This window comes from Accipiter gentilis, chromosome 16 (assembly GCF_929443795.1).
Source record: "Accipiter gentilis chromosome 16, bAccGen1.1, whole genome shotgun sequence".
NCBI lineage: Eukaryota > Metazoa > Chordata > Aves > Accipitriformes > Accipitridae > Astur > Astur gentilis.
Window position 1 is genome coordinate 17,017,391 of NC_064895.1, and position 15,953 is coordinate 17,033,343.

Genomic DNA, 15,953 nt, shown 5'->3' on the forward strand with positions numbered 1-15,953 from the left:
GGTGGACACACAAAGAGTAGTCCTTGGTGGGATGGAGGATACATATCCTTCTAGCATCCACTTTTGAGCATGCGACGGACAAGGCGGCAATCAAGAACAGTCAGCGCAGATTTACAAAGGCAAATCATACCTGACCAACCTGATTGCCTTCTATGACAAAATGACTGGCTGGGAAGACAAGGGGTAACAGTTCCTGGAACTTTCACTCCACTAAGGCATTTGGCAATGCCTTCCACTACATTCTTGTTTGGAGGCTGAGAAAGTGTGGTGGGGTATACGCTCTTTTAACTGGACTAAAAACTGGCTGCACCACTGGGCTCCGAGGCAGTGTTCAATGGCTTTAGGTCTAAAGGTTGGTAATGAAACAAGTACTCTAGGGTTTGAAAGCAGTGACAGTGCTGTTCAATATCTTCTGGATGATGAGGCAGAATGCTCCCTCAGGAATTCTTCTGAAGAAGTGTTTGACACACCAGATGATAGAGATTCAGCTCTAGGGGCCTTGAGAAAACTGAAGACTGGGCCAACGGAAGCTTTGTGAAGCTCAAGAGAGAAAAGTGCCAAGTTCTGCATGTGGGGTGGAAAAACCTCATGTGGCGGTACTGGCTGAGTGGCACCTGCCTAAAATGACCTGGGGGTTACAGTGATTATCAAGCTGAATACGAGCAGAAGTGTGCTGCCAACATGAAGAAGATAAAGTGCATATTGGGCTACACTAGTAGCAGTGAGGCCAGCACTTAGCGTGTCACTCCACACAGCATTGACAAGGCTGCAACAGGAGTACCATGTCCAGCTTTGGGCTCCACAGCTCAAAATGAGTGTCAGGAAACTGGAAAGGGTCCATCAGAAAGCAAACAAGCTGTTTAGGAGCCTAAAGCATATGTCCTACAAGAAAAGGAGGGACCTATAAGTGTTTAGTCCGGCAAGGAGGAGGCTAAGGGACAATCCAAAAGCAGCCTACTGCTAGAAGAAGGGCAGTTACAAAGATGACGGGGCCAAACTCTTCTTTGTAGCGGGACACAATTTAACAAGAAGCAGAAGCAACAAGTTGCAGCTTGAGAAGTTGAAAATGAACATTACAAAAAACTTTCTCACTATACAGACAGGACAGCACTGGAGCAGTCTCCAAAGTGGTGAAATCTCTATCCTTTCTAAGGCATGGCTAGAAAAAGCCACAGCTGATGTCGATCCAGTATTGATATTAACCTCACTTTGAGCGGGAGGTGCATTAGATATCCCTTCCAACTACTACTTCTATGAGTCTAGGACAGAAAAAAACCCCTGCTGTTAAGCCTTAGTCCTTTCAAACAGTGTGCTTTAGCAAATCTGAATTGCCTAGGAATAAGAATACAGCTGGGCAACCATTACTAATAATTTCCATGAATACATATGCCATCCTTAAAAGCTTTTACACTAATTATGTTCACAAGTCCTTTTTCACTCCATTTCCACAAATGAATTTTACCTGAAGAAAGATTCAATGAATTCTAACTACTGGACAACAGCTATGGCAAGCAATTTTTCCTTCTATAAAGGACCATCTACTACTAAAATCTTATTCAGGCTCTCTCTGCAGTTTGATTTCTCTTCAGGGTCTTTCAGTTTATACTGATGGACTGCTCTGTCAACAAGAGATTTATTGATACAGAGTTCTGCTAAGACAAAAGAATTTGTGAATATAATCACCAGGGCAATAAGTAAGTTGTAGCAATTTACAAGCCTCACAGATTACAAAATTTTAAGGTCAGAAACAGGGGTGTGGGAAATAACCTAACAACGTAACAGTTTCACAGAAAAAAGGTGTAGTTAGATGACAATCTAAATGTGAATTAACAATGCCACTTTGCTGCAAAAAGGCATAGACCATAGTGAAAGGTATAAATAGACAGACAGCCTGTAAACAATTCTTCTGTTCTACTCTGCTCTGTTAAAGCCTCAGCTGGGTTTCTTTTTTCAATTTTGGGCACCACAGTTTGTGAAAGATGTAAAATTGAAGAGACCTCAGTAGAATAATAAAAACAACTGGGATTCTAAAAAACTTAACTGGAAAGAAAAAAACTGAATGAATTAGGATTCTTTAACTAAAAAAAAAAAAAAAAAAAAAAAAAAAAAAGGAAAGAAAAAGAGAGAAGACTAAAAGGGGGATTTCTCCAAATATATAAAAGGCTGCAAGTAGGAGAGAAGGAATAAATTATTCTCCATGACCTAAGAGACAGAACAAGGAATGATGGGTTTAAACTGCAACAAAGTTTGAAATTAGGATTAGAATATTAGAAAATAGTAATATAATGGTAAGAATAGTGAAGCGCTGAAATAGGCGTTCTGGGAGATTATGGACTCTCGAACTGTAGAGACCTTCAAAAAAATGTACATGAACTACCACTAGTCACAGAGATATTGCTGAGGAAGGAGGCAGATTAGATAATGAATCTATGGAAGTGTTTCTTTTTATTTTTCCTTTGACTATATGGAAACCAATTACTTTATTTGACTGTTCCATAAAATACACTCAGTTTTGAAAATTAGATATTACGAGCATTGCATTACTCTCTGTATTTTTTTTTCTAAGGGGTTAATAATTTTATTTTAAAAAGTATAGTGTTTTCTTTCTCCTTTGGATTTGTTTGGGTTTATCTTTCTTCCAGTTATCTTGTACTGATGGGACTTTATCCTGGAACCATGGAAATTCCCACTATTTCATTTACACAGAGGACTTAAGAGAGGAGTTTGAATTTTGTGCCCCAAACATTTTCATACCATAAGGGTTTTTAGAATCTTCTGCTCATGAGCAAAAGTAATAACCAAGAAACTTGATAAGAAAACGAGAAGGAATTTCTGTTCATGGAAATTATGCAACAAAATAATTTTGCCCAATCAATACATTTGATGAAATAGTTATTTTTTCATAAGCTATTTGTGAACAGAAGGGGGGGGAAGAGAAAAAATGGAAAAGAAAAAGAAACAATGTGTCAAATAAATGATTCACTAAGAATCATGAGCCTAGTTAAAGCTGAGATGAACATATGTGACTTACACCATTTTCAATTTAATTTACTACAGTTGTTTTTTTGCAGACTCTTTCCTCTTTATTAACTTCATTTATTTATATAATCCTCAACTAGCCACATAATATTTAGTGGGGGGATGTTATCAAAGCCCAGTTCTCCTGTACAGGTGTGTCCAGGGTTGCAAGGAATTATCTGTTTCTGGTCTTGGAAAAGCATTTCATGTGTTCATGCCATGTATGACTGTAGTCATAAGCCCAGCTCACATGCTAATGTCAGGATAGTTTATTAGAACAGCTACATTTTTTTTCTTTTGGCAAATACTCTGTGTACCAAGAAATATATTACTCAGTCATCAAAAATATTTTTCACATCCAAGTTAAATTCAGCAAAACCTTTTAGCCCCAAAATATTCAGCATTTTTGAAGATTCTAAATGTTTTGTTTTGACATTAGCATTTAGTCTTTCTAATTAAGGGAGAAAAAGACCCTCATCTTTCAAAAGAAAATTTCACTTTCCACCTACTTATGCTTCATATTTAATTATATCTCTCTCTTTTTTTTTTTTTTTTTTTTTTTTTTTTAGTAAAAAACTTGCATGTTTAAAGAATCCCACTTCAGATCAAAAACGTTTGACTTAATAGAAAATTATTTTTTGCATAGGTTAAATTTTTGTTTGGGGTGTTTTTTCAATGTCTGGTAAAGTTTTGAATGCAGCACAACTCATAAGCAGCTTTTTTTTAAACTGAGCTAAAAGAATCACTGGCCATATGAGGGCTCTATAATTGTGAATTTCATCATATTCTGGACTTCAGGTTACCATTTCAGCCTCAGGTGAGTATCTCCCTACGAAATAGTCATAAAACAACAATCTCTACAAGCTTATCCCAGGCATCAGAGTCTTCAAAGACCTTTTATCATTAGCAATTCTCTCATACTCTGCAAACACAACACAAGGGGCTGCATGGGCCGTGTTTTCACACCCAGAATTTCATCCATATTGTGGATTATTACCCCCAAAACTTGACGACATCTGAAATAATATAATTCTTACAGCACTGTATGTGAAACATCAGGTAAGTGAAAAGAAATAAGCATGCAGTTACATTATTTAAATTAATTTCTCTTTGACAGTACCTCCATATCCCATGTTTGTTGCATTTCGCTTACATGCCCCCTGCAGAGATGTATTAACATCGTTCGTTTCATTAACCGTGCTACATTGTCTCCCCAGACCAGCACTGACATTGTAGCTTTACCATCTTTCATGTCCTAAATTACCATCTCACTCTGCCACAGATTTTTTTTTTTTTTTTTTTTTTTTTTTTTTCCTGGTAAGGAACAGCTGTGTTCAGTATATTATTTAGCACCTAACTCTTCTAGTACCAATTTGTTTCCTGGTAAAGGTCTGAACAGTCCCCCAAAGAAAAAGACTTGTGAGAATTACTGCGAACAAATAGACAGCCCTTGTCCTATATAACTGCTATCAGGCAACACAGAAGGTAAAGGGAGGTGAAAGAAGTACGCATATTCCCATTTACATAGGGGAAGGTAAGCAGTACAGAGAGTAAGAGATAGACCCAATAAGAGATTTAAACATCTAAAGCAGGATTTGGAGAAAATGGAGATGTTTAGGTAGAAAACTCTAATCTGAGAAGCAAAGCAACAGCTGCTGCCTAAAGTTGGAGGCACTTAAACCCAAGAGAGACTACAGATTTGAGTTTACAAGAGGTTAGCATTTCTCATTACAGGCATGCCTGAAGTTTCCTGAGTGTAAGCAGCACAGCACCTGGCAACAGTGGCCCGCTGTGAACTCGTGCTCAGTCCCTGGGGTCCTCCCTGCGGCTCTGTGCCGTGCTCCGCAACACCCACCATCCACCGCAGGCCTGAGCACGACACAAAATCATGGGCTTTTAAGAGATGCCTGCCACAAGCGGTGATGCTCCCGACCACCCATTTTGCAATCAGCAGCCAAATCAGAAACCGGTTATCAGGAAAGCAGGATGCAGTTATTTTTTCTGCTTTATAGGAAAGAACGAAGCACCTGTTTTTGCAGAACTTTCTCATCTCAAGGCTATTTCCATTTTTACGTTAAATAGTCTTTGAACGATGGGAACAGCAATAGGAACCCAAGTTTCTTTGCCTTCAGGTGAGCGCACTAGTTGGTTAGTTAAAAGTTTTGTTTGTGTTTCCTTGAATTATTTTCTTAACAAGGGCAGGGTTACAACATGGTGACTGAAGAATAATCAGATAGCCTATAGTGTGTCTAACTAGTAGATACACTTAACCTGAATGACAGATTTAAACTACTGTGGTTACATAGGGAACTGAACCCAGATTTTTCATAGCTAAGATGCGTAACAGTAGGATATGATATAACTTTTGCCCATGTTTTAAAACAGAAAAGTTCTTCTGGTTTTTTCACTTTAAATAATAATTAAAGGCACCAGCCTAGCCTAGCTCTCGGTGACATGACCAGGGTCACTGAGGGAATTTTTAGCACAGCTGAGAATAAAACAAACAGGTACAAAACCAGTCTTATCTCAAATCAGATATTTTTTTCTTTTTTTCTCTACGAAAATCACATTAATTTCTGCTTTTTTCTTTTTTTTTTTTTTTTTTTTTTTTAGAGGGGAGGAGGAAGTTAAGGTAAAGTACTGTCATACCTTATGCAACTTATCCTGAGTATATTCAAGTCATGTTGCATCTTCTAAACTTAGGGATAAACATGAATTTTGCATGGCTATTTACTTCCGTTATTACTGAAGGAAAAACACAGCTAAGTAAAATGAGCTGCAGTCTATACTCATTTATGCATTATACATAAATTAGCTGGTTAAAGTTTGGTACACTACATCTCTAAAGAAACTTTTGAAAACAATACATTTGTATGGACATGATCACAAAAAGAATTATGAAGATAACAGGGTTAACCTGCAAGTCTAATTAGGTCAGCCAGACTTTTAGCTGGAAGAATGATATACATGAATAGGCACTACTTGTATTTGAGACCCAAGGTTGAGTTCAGAGGCTGGGAAAATGTTGTTTACAAATTTTTACTGGAAATAGTATTGAAATTACAAATTTGGACTACTTAAATTAATTTTTGTTGAGTTGAAACTTATTTTTAAAAGCATCACAGTGCAGTCTCGATGATTTTATTCAATACTTATACACCTTAGCAAGCTGAAGGAATTCTAATTGTGAACATTTGTCATTTCTAAGCATTTAAGGCTGTATTCTTGCTATGAATGTGCACAGAGACCTCATCGGCTTCAAAGGAAATTGTGTGCATGTATCTGGTGACAGCCTTTTCTGTATTATAGTCAGGATGATGCTGGCCTGGCAGTAAAATTGATATGAATTTTGAACGACTTAGGTCTCCAGGATTGGGCTCTATATTTGAAAAAGGAGAATAGAGGCTAACTCTAAAATGTATTTATATATAGCAAGGTATGAGTCCCCGACTGAATCTAGTTCTGTAACTGAGTCAAAAGGGTTCAGCTAACATCATAAACCATAAGGGTGAAGCTCAAGCAGCTTATGAATAGCAACTGTTGCACAGATTGAATTTCTTCTTTGCTATTCAGTCAAGGGGTATTTGTTATTGCTTATAATATTTAGAAAGTCATTTTGGAGTTGAGGTATTGAAAGCCTTACAGATAAAAAAATTTTCTAAAATATTAACTAGCCTAACAGAAAGAAGCATTGGGTGCTCGTTTCATTTAAACATTTAATTTTCATGGGAGTCCTTCAGGGTAGCAGAAATATCATACATATTATTAAAAATGAGCAGAATTATAATAGAATGCAGCTACAGAACAATGACTTAATAAAAGATCCTAAAGCCCATACAAAAAAGGAAAAGACTGAGAAATTAAGCCTGTTATAATACATGCAGGCAAATTTTAGGCTGCCAACAGCTTTTCAATAAAAAAAAAAAAAAAAGTATAATGGACTATCTCTCTAGTTTTAAAGGGAAAATGCAAGAACAGTTCATGTCTTATATTGGAGAAACCATTTTGCCTTTTCTCTTTCAGAAGCTTGGAAAACAGCTTATAATAAAATAATAATTAAGTAACCAATGTGCACTTAGATACATATTTATTATGTATTTCTCACTAGGTCATTTAGGGACAGAGTTAACACATCGTTGGTGGAGCATCATACACTGAAAATGTCATTTTTTGTGACAAACCACTACTTTACTTCTTATGGTCAGATATTTCTAAAGAGGTTTCCAATCTATAAGACTGATTAGGAAAGCACTGCCTGCAGTTGTAAAATGTTAGTTGAAGAAAGACATCAAAAAGTTGGTTTGCCATGTGACAGTAGCCTACCTAATAAGATTGCATTAGAAGACAGTTACAAATACTTTTTTTTTTTTTTTTTTTTTTCTGTCAGCTTATTTTCTGAAGCTACACTAGTTTCTGGAGATATATTTTTCCTGTACAAACATTATGATGTCATTTTTATTTTAGATTTATTTGTAGCTAGAGCTAGAGGAGCCTATGGGAATTTTCCTACTAGGCTGCCATTATCTTCCTCCTTTTACAGAAGGAACAATGTAACCACCTTTATTAAAGCCATGTCAAAATCATATATATTCAGAAGGGACCAATACTCATGACTGTTTCACTTTCAGAGTACCAGCTACAGAGTGCCAACACATTTAAAAAAGATGTTTTTCATCTGGCACGTATTCAACATCTTGTTACAGCAGTGCTGTAAATTTAAACTCACCCTGTAACTAACTACATGATCACAAGATCAGCTATAAAGGAAGTTGAAGGAGTAGGTAGTTGGGGTTAAAGTTTGCTATCAATTGGAATCCTCTTATTCATGATTAAATTTAATGTGAAACTGCATCTTTACCGGGAAAAAAAAAAAAAAAAAAAAAAAAAAAAGACAGACCCAGAAAAAAAATTTTCTTATTATATTGAACCTATTTGGACCAATATATGATTGAATAAGCAAATTTAAGATCAGGCTTACTTTACCAAAAGATTTCAAACACATAGCCACTGAAAAACAGATTCTGTGGCTACAATCACTTGGTTAGGCTCACCACAAGGCTAGACTATATTTTATTTTATTTCCTACAGACATAAAAGGTAAAATGAAATTTATGTAAATAGCATGAAGTTTTAGACTATATTCCTGAACCAAAACACAGCCTGTGTAACTGTAAATATTCTATTCTGCTATGAATAAGCAATTTTTCCCTAGTTGATTGTGGTCATGTCTGCTTAGAGGGTTTTGTTGTTGTGTTGTTGTTTTGCTGCTTCTGTCTCTATATGGAAATGGTGGCATGTCAGAGCATTTTGGAATGTTCAAAATAACACTGAGAAGGAGATAATCCTGGAAATACAAGGATCAAGAAATAAGATTCACTGTTAATTGATCTAACTTTATGCTCATCAACATCCAATTCTTCAAAAGTTCATGAAGCATGTTGTTGTAATCCTGGAGAAGGCTTCTTTGCATATCGTAGTAGGTAATTTAAGATTAACCTTCCCCCTCCCCCCCCCCCCCCCCCCAAAAAAAAAAGTCTATGCATTCAGTTTCCATTTAGTGTAGAGAGACAGACATCTAAATGAAAATCTAGTCCCTCGGCTATTTTTCTTTCATACGCCAGTGAATGAATATGATACTACCGTCAGGCCCCCGAGTACACCAGCAAGATCTACAAGCTCTCCCCTCGCTTCCTCGGGGTTTGCTGCCCGTGTTCAAGATCAGCTCTGATAAGATGAACCTCGGATAAGATGTCTGGGAGAAAAGCAGTTTGTGACGAAGAGCGTTCAGGAGGTTTGGATGGAGCGTCAGCCCCTGACTTGGGAGCTGCACTGAAGCTCTGGCCCATGCCTAGGGGAGGCTGCCTGTGTTGGGGTGGCCTTGCATGGCTGCCGTGACCTCCTGGCTGGTCGCCAGCTGGCCCCGGTCCCCCAGCCCTGCTCTGCTCCCTTTGCCAGGGCACTGGGGGGCTGCACTTGGGAGGGAGGGCACCCCCAGCTCCCCACACCCAGCCCCTGCCCAGCACCCTGCCCTGCTGCTCCCTGACAGCTCAAAAGTGATGAGGCTTCCCAGTTTGGGATCCTGCCTATGTGACGGTCTTCCAAAGATAAACACGTTTAAAAGGCAGGTAGTTCCTTTCCACCCCTCCTCCAAATCTTTTCTATTACAATATCCGTTTGGTTGTATCACTTGATCAGGAAGCGGAAATTAAGTCTGGGGTCTTTACAAGCATTACCTGACAAAAAATACACTTGGTCGTGCTTCACCTCTCCTTCAGGAGCTGGATTAAGTCTAAATAGTTGGCTACACAGGGCCAGGTCACATGTCCCAAGGACCAGCACAGTATTATTCATACTATTAATTGGAAGCACGGCCTTTTGAAAAGCTTTGGCACAGGCCAGCTACTATTCTTCCGTACAGGTTAGGGATTAAAATGGAATAGGAATAATTCCTAATAGGCAGTTTGGATGCAGCCACCCAGCTTTGGAGTTTAGAGAGTTCAGCTGGAAAATTATATTGTTATACAATACCTCAGGGCCAGAGAACAGCCCCTGGCCAATTTTACTTACAAGTGACCCTATGAATGCAAGAATCATGAAGCCACCAGAAGCCAGTAGAAGAGCAGAAAAGAAGCAAAAGGCAGAACTGTGGCCACAATTATCTTCTTGAGTGAGTTTTCACATTTTATATTTCACCATCACTGGATCAAAATGACAGAAGCTGTCCAAAGCTCAAGGGTCAAAATCTCAGGACTCTCCCAGACTAGTTAGGTGTAGAAACGGTACTTAGTCACGTAGCGTGCCTGCTGCGATAGTGCTGGCAGGGCACACATTTACCCAGAATATCCCAGATCTGGGCATGATGGCCTTGCCGTGGAATGTAGACAATATGTATGCAAAGCTGTTTGCAAGAAGTGAGCAACTCTAGCACCTACAGCAGTTGTGGTCCAGACCAAAGGGTTCTCAAAGGACTAACGCCTTATGTCTCGGAGGCCTTAGGTACACGAAGACTGTAATGAGGGTATAGGCACAGAAGTACGCATGGAGTATGCCACTGTAGAGAATTTCAGGTGAACAAGAACCTTCCTGGTACCCTTTATGTTTAGGTGCCTACAGGCAGACCAGATTGCAATCAGAAATAGAGGCGAGTTCCCGAGCATGTGAGGTTCAACGTTAACAGAAATGTAACGGGCAGATTTCTACAATCTAGAGAAAGTTTATCATACACAGGAAAGTTCCCACCCTTGCCATCATTTTTTTTATCTCTGGTTGTTTATTGAAACATGTGTTCCTAAATTTTTCTGCACAAATGTTCTCTGCTCATCCAAATCAACAGAGGTTTCAGCTCCACTTTTAGCAACAGGGGTCCAAGCCTCCAAAGCTCAGCTCAAGGCAAGATGATAAGAACATTTAAAAAACAAGGTTTAAAAAAATAAGCTACTGGGTATCTATTTTGTTACATATTTTAAGAGTTTTCACTGTATTAAATTAAACATAAATGCAACAGTGACAAAATGCCAAGGATGGAAAAAGGCGCAAAAGGAAAAAATAGCAATGGAAAAATGTAAGTTCACTCCCTTGGAGCAGACCGGGACAGAACCAGAGAGCATGATGTTATCAGGTTTCTCTCCTATGCTCGGAATGAGGAAAAATTCGTTAGGGTTCATTGCAAGAGACTAGGGTTAGTAACATGGCAAATTCCCATGTCCTGGTGCAAGGAGACATTATGACGCTGGTCAGTGAGGCTGGAAGCTGGTCAATGGGAGTGTGAACAGAGCGAAGCTGCGCTGCCAGCGCCATGGCCTGAAAGCAGCCAAGCCTGCACTCACGGCTTTGCTAAATAAGCCTCCGTGGGCACTCAGAAGTAAAACACCTAAAGGAGATGATAAATTTATTAATCAAAATAGCCCAGGCAAAACAAGCTTCTCCAGCAGGCCACAGCAATACACTTCTGTGTGCTGCTTTTGTAACATCCTCTAACATCAACAGAAGCCTTCAAACTGAGACGTTTATTTCAAGCGTTTATTTACATAACCTGTATCATTTTTATGTAGTGTCCTTTAATCACAGTTATGTATAAGCATACTTATAAGTTTGGGGCTTTTTGGTTTGTTTGTTGCTTTTGTTTAAGGCAACTTCTTGACACTTCGTAATTTAAAATTGGGATTGAAGAGAAACTGAGGGAAGTCCTTCTTGAGGGATGGAGGTAGAGCGTGAAGAACTGATGAGACAGAGCGTGCAGCCAAGAGAACTGAAGTGAAAGGAGAAAACGGGCGTTGGAGGTGTGTTGAACAGAGGTCGGTGAAAGATGTGGATTGTACGGGATTGTAAGTGCTTCAGCAAGAGATGGAATAACCTCATTGAGCCGACTGCCAAAAGCATGGTAGACACAAAGAAAATGGTTAAAATTTGGCAGGAGATATTCCACCTAGTTAGAAGTGCAGAGCCTTCCTTAGACCCAGAGTCCTTCCTTCTGCACCTGCAGTTTACTGAAGCAGTCTGTTCTCCACTATTTTGCATGGAAAAGATGAAATAATGTTTTGTTTGTTTAGAACTATCTAAAAATTACTCCACATAGCCTTGATGATTGGCAAATGTGGGAAGTGCGAACTGTGCGAGTGCAACCTAAAAAGACGCAGACTTAAAACGAGAAAAAATGTGAAGTGTTTGGAAAACAGAAACTGTTGATGAAGGCCTATGGAAAGTGGCCTTCAACTTGGACTAGCTTTAACAATGAAGCACATTAACAGTTATAAAAAAAAAAAGATCAAAATATTTAAACACTGTTTTCCAGCCTTAACTCTAAACCTATTAAAGTGTTTTCATAATTCAATTTAAAATGTTGCAGTTGGTGAAGATCATGCCATAAAAGAACATATAATTTCTGACAATCATTAGAAGAGCATTTACACAATTCCAGAGATTAATGACATCCATCTGTTATGCTTAGTCCTGTGAAACTTTTAAATGCACATATTAGAAGAGAATCCTTTTTTTTGTTTGGCTTTTTTTTTTTTTTTTTCAAATTCACTTTCTAGTTCTACAGACCCTGAATGCTACATCCTTGACTGCTGGAAATCAGCTTAATTCCTGTGAGTCCCAGGCTGTAGCCCCTGGGTTTATGAGACATGGGAAGTCTGTAACCATCAACAGATTAGTATAATTGCCACAGTGAAAAATAACTGATGTCAGCCTTTGAATGTCATATCACTAAACACACCCTTTTTTTCTCTTCCATTTATAATGCAATGCCTTTGAGTATGTTAAAAATGTAATGAGAACAAAAAAATGCTGTTCTAGAAAGACAGCCATATAAATACTTGAATGGAAAAAGAAAAGGGTCATTCAAAGTAAACAGCTCTATCTAAGAAACTCAATATTTGACCCATATGAACTCAGGTATACAACTTGTACCCTGAGAAACTGAAATTCACTATATTTATTTAAGGCTGTATGTTGCTCTATCATGAGAATAAAGCGATGGCATTATTGCTCTCAGTTAATGAAACCTGAAGGCTGGAAAAAGGCCAGCAGTGAAGAGAGATACTATCCACAAACACCGAAAGCAGAAATGCTTAGGTCTCGGTGACAAAAATATTTCCACTGTGAAGAAAGTAGTAAATTTACTCCTAGATAAAAATGGTACCATAATACGATTCACATATGAACCAATGAATGTAGTCAGATTTTTTCATGAAGCGTCTCAAAATATTTAATTTCTCACTTCTCAGAAGTTTGCATGATTAGAGCACAAGACTAGGGACTCGGAAGAACTAGGTTACAATCCCATCGCCGACACTGCCTCGGCGGGAAACGGTGGTCAAACGAACTGATCATTTCTGAGTTTCATTTCCATATTGTGCAAAATAAGGTGTAGAAGCAAGTATTGGCATTAACTACTGTAGATGACAGATTTTAATTTCATACGTTTTAGGAAGGAACGGACTGCTACTGTCCGGCGGTCTCGCATTTTAGTTAAGACCACCCGTAGCACGTCCTCTCGTCGCCTCCCGAGGACAACCCCGGACCACTGCTTCAGCCAGAGGCGGAACGACAGACCCGGAGCCGCCTCACCTAACGCCAACCACCACACGTTTCCACGTCCCACCCAGGCCATGGCGAGAGACCTGCACCTCCTCAGGGCAGCTCACGCCTTCCTAAAGCAGGTGGGTCGTGCAACAGGCGAGAGGAACAGCCCTCTGGAAACGCCGGGCTGTAGGGAAGCCCAGAGGATCGGCTCGGACCGCGCGGGCACGGCCTGAGGTTGCCAAAGTCGCCCGAGGGGCACCCCGCCCCCCCCCGCCTTGAGGGCCGGAGCAACTCCTGGCCTTGTGCAACCCTCCGGCTGAAGCCTGGCCGGGGGGGTTCGGATGGAAGTGACCTCCCGTCCCCCCCTCCTTTCCCTGTCATTTCGGCGCGGGGGTCCCTCGGCAGCGGCGCGCCGCGGTGGGCACGCTCTTTAATCCCCCTTCCCCCCCCCCGGGAAGCTCCGACTCCCCACACCGAGCCGCAGCCCCGGGGGCGACCCGGGGGGCGCCCGGGGGCGGCGGGGCCCTGCGCGGCGGCGGCGGCGGCGGCGGCGGCGGCGGCGGCGGCGGCGGCGGCGGCGGCGGCGGCGGCAGCGGCGGGGCCCGGCCGGGCAGTGACGCCGCGGAGCCCCGCCGCCGCCGGGCGCAGGGCGGCGCGGCCAATGAGCGGGGCCGGGGCGGGCTCGGGAGCGGCGCCGCCGGTACTTAGGCTCGCCGGAGGGGCCGGGCAGCCCAGAGCGGAGCGGGGCGGCGCGGGCGGAGGAGCCGGGCGCTCGGCGGGGAGGACGGAGCTCACCTCCTCTGCAGCGCCCATGGGGACAGGACGACTTTGAAGGAGTTTGGGGGGGGTTCTGGCGCTGGGCGACCACGGGTACGGAGGAGGGGGGCGGCGAGAGAGGGACCCCTTGGCGGGGTGGGGGGGGGATGCTGATCGCCGGCTCTTTGCCCGCTCCTTGCGGAGTCCCGGCCCGGCTGCGGGGACCGGGGCGGGGGGGGGGGCCGGCTCCGAGGCCGTGTGCTCCTCCAGGCGCCTTCCCGCATGCAGCGCTGCCCAGCGCGGCTCGGCTGGGCGCAGGCGGAGGGAAGGGCTCGGGACCCCCCGGGCCAGACCCTGCCCGCGCCCCGGGAGCCCTCTCCCCTTGCCGAGCGGGGAGCGGAGGCTCCCGGGGCAACTCCGTCGCTGTCCCCCCCCGCCCCGCGCAGAGCTGACAGGCGGCGGGGAGCCGCCTTCTCCCGCGGCGGTGGGAGCGGGGACCCCCGGGACCGTGGGGCTCGGGCGGCCCCGCACGGCGCGGCCCGGCGAGAGCCGGGGGGGCCGGGGCTGTGCCGTGCCCTGCCCCGCACCCCGAGGGCAGGGGGAAGGATCCGCGCCGGGAGTTTCTGCCTCGCGGGGAGGGAAGGAGCGGGGGAGGGATGGGGGCTCCGGGCGGAATCGCCGAAATCTTTGGTGTGTGCCTTGATTATTTTTTTTTCCTCTCTTTTTCTTTCTTTCGTCCTTTCTTTTCTTCCTTCGCTCCGCTTGCACCCTCCTTGCCTTCTCTTGTTCTCTCTGTCCCTGCCCACCCCACCCTTCCTTCAGATCCGGCGATTCCTGCCCTCGCCTCGCCCTGTCATTGATGGGAAATCAACTGGATCGCATCACCCACCTGAATTACAGCGAGCTGCCGACCGGGGACCCCTCGGGGATCGAGAAAGACGAGCTGCGCGTCGGGGTGGCTTACTTCTTTTCGGATGAGGAGGAGGACCTGGACGAGCGAGGCCAGCCAGACAAGTACAGCGTGAAGGGCTCCGGCAGCCCTGGCCAGGAGACGCCCACCCACCACCTCCACCACCAGCTGGTGCTGAACGAGACCCAGTTCTCCGCTTTCCGCGGCCAGGAATGCATCTTCTCCAAGGTCAGCAGCGGCCCCCAGGCCGGGGACCTCAGCGTCTACTCGGTGTCGGCCCTGCCTGCCCTCTGCAAGCCGGGGGACCTGCTGGAGCTGCTCTACCTGGGGCCCTCGGAGCACCCGCCGCCGCACTGGGCGGTGTACGTGGGCAGCGGGCAGATCATCCACCTGCACCAGGGGCAGATCCGCCAGGACAGCTTGTACGAGGCGGCCGCGGGCAACGTGGGCCGGGTGGTGAATAGCTGGTACCGCTTTCGCCCGCTGGTGGCCGAGCTGGTGGTGCAAAACGCCTGCGGGCACCTGGGCTTAAAGAGCGACGAGATCTGCTGGACGAACTCCGAGAGCTTCGCCGCCTGGTGCCGCTTCGGGAAAAGGGAGTTCAAAGCCGGCGGGGAGCTGCAGGCTGCTGCCGGCACCCAGCACCAGCAGCAATACTATCTCAAGATCCACTTGGCCGAGAACAAGGTGCACACGGTGCGGTTCCACAGCCTGGAGGATCTAATACGCGAGAAGCGCCGCATCGATGCCAGCGGCAAACTGAGGGTGATCAAAGACCTGGCTATAGTGGATGGGAAAGAATAGGGAGTAGGGGGGTGCGTGGCTACCTTCCTTCTGCCCTGCCCGGGGAGACCAGCCCGCCACAGAGACGGCAGGCTGCACCTTCTTTCCGTGGGACGCGACTGGAAGCGGGATCCATGGCAACATTCCAAAAAACCAGCGTTCTTTACACCCATAGCCAGTATTTTGTTTGGCTTTCGAGAGCCGTAACGCCGAAAGAGCGAGAGAGAGAGGAAGAAAAGAGGGGGGAGGTGCAGGAAGGCTGTTCTCGGAGCGTGTGGACTAAGTCTCTCCTGTCGATCGATGTTGACCATTCTAGCAACACGCCAATAAAATTTCAAATTGAAATTTTTTTTTTAAATTTTTATTTCATGGCTTTAATCCATGATAAGTTTTAAACATCTGGGGCCATGGATGTGGATCTAGCTAAATGAGTTTCTAGCTAATGTTTGCCTTGCAGCCA

The 15,953-nt window shown here is 43.8% G+C and overlaps 1 protein-coding gene across 1 annotated transcript; it reads left to right on the forward strand.

The window, feature by feature from the left end:
• Positions 1-13,801: 13,801 nt before the first annotated feature.
• Positions 13,802-15,514, forward strand: LRATD1 (LRAT domain containing 1). Its single transcript, XM_049818488.1, has 2 exons — positions 13,802-13,914; positions 14,623-15,514. The coding sequence occupies exon 2, from the start codon at positions 14,660-14,662 to the stop codon at positions 15,512-15,514; it is 855 nt and encodes a 284-aa protein (XP_049674445.1). The 5' UTR covers positions 13,802-13,914; positions 14,623-14,659.
• The last annotated feature ends 439 nt before the right edge of the window (positions 15,515-15,953 follow it).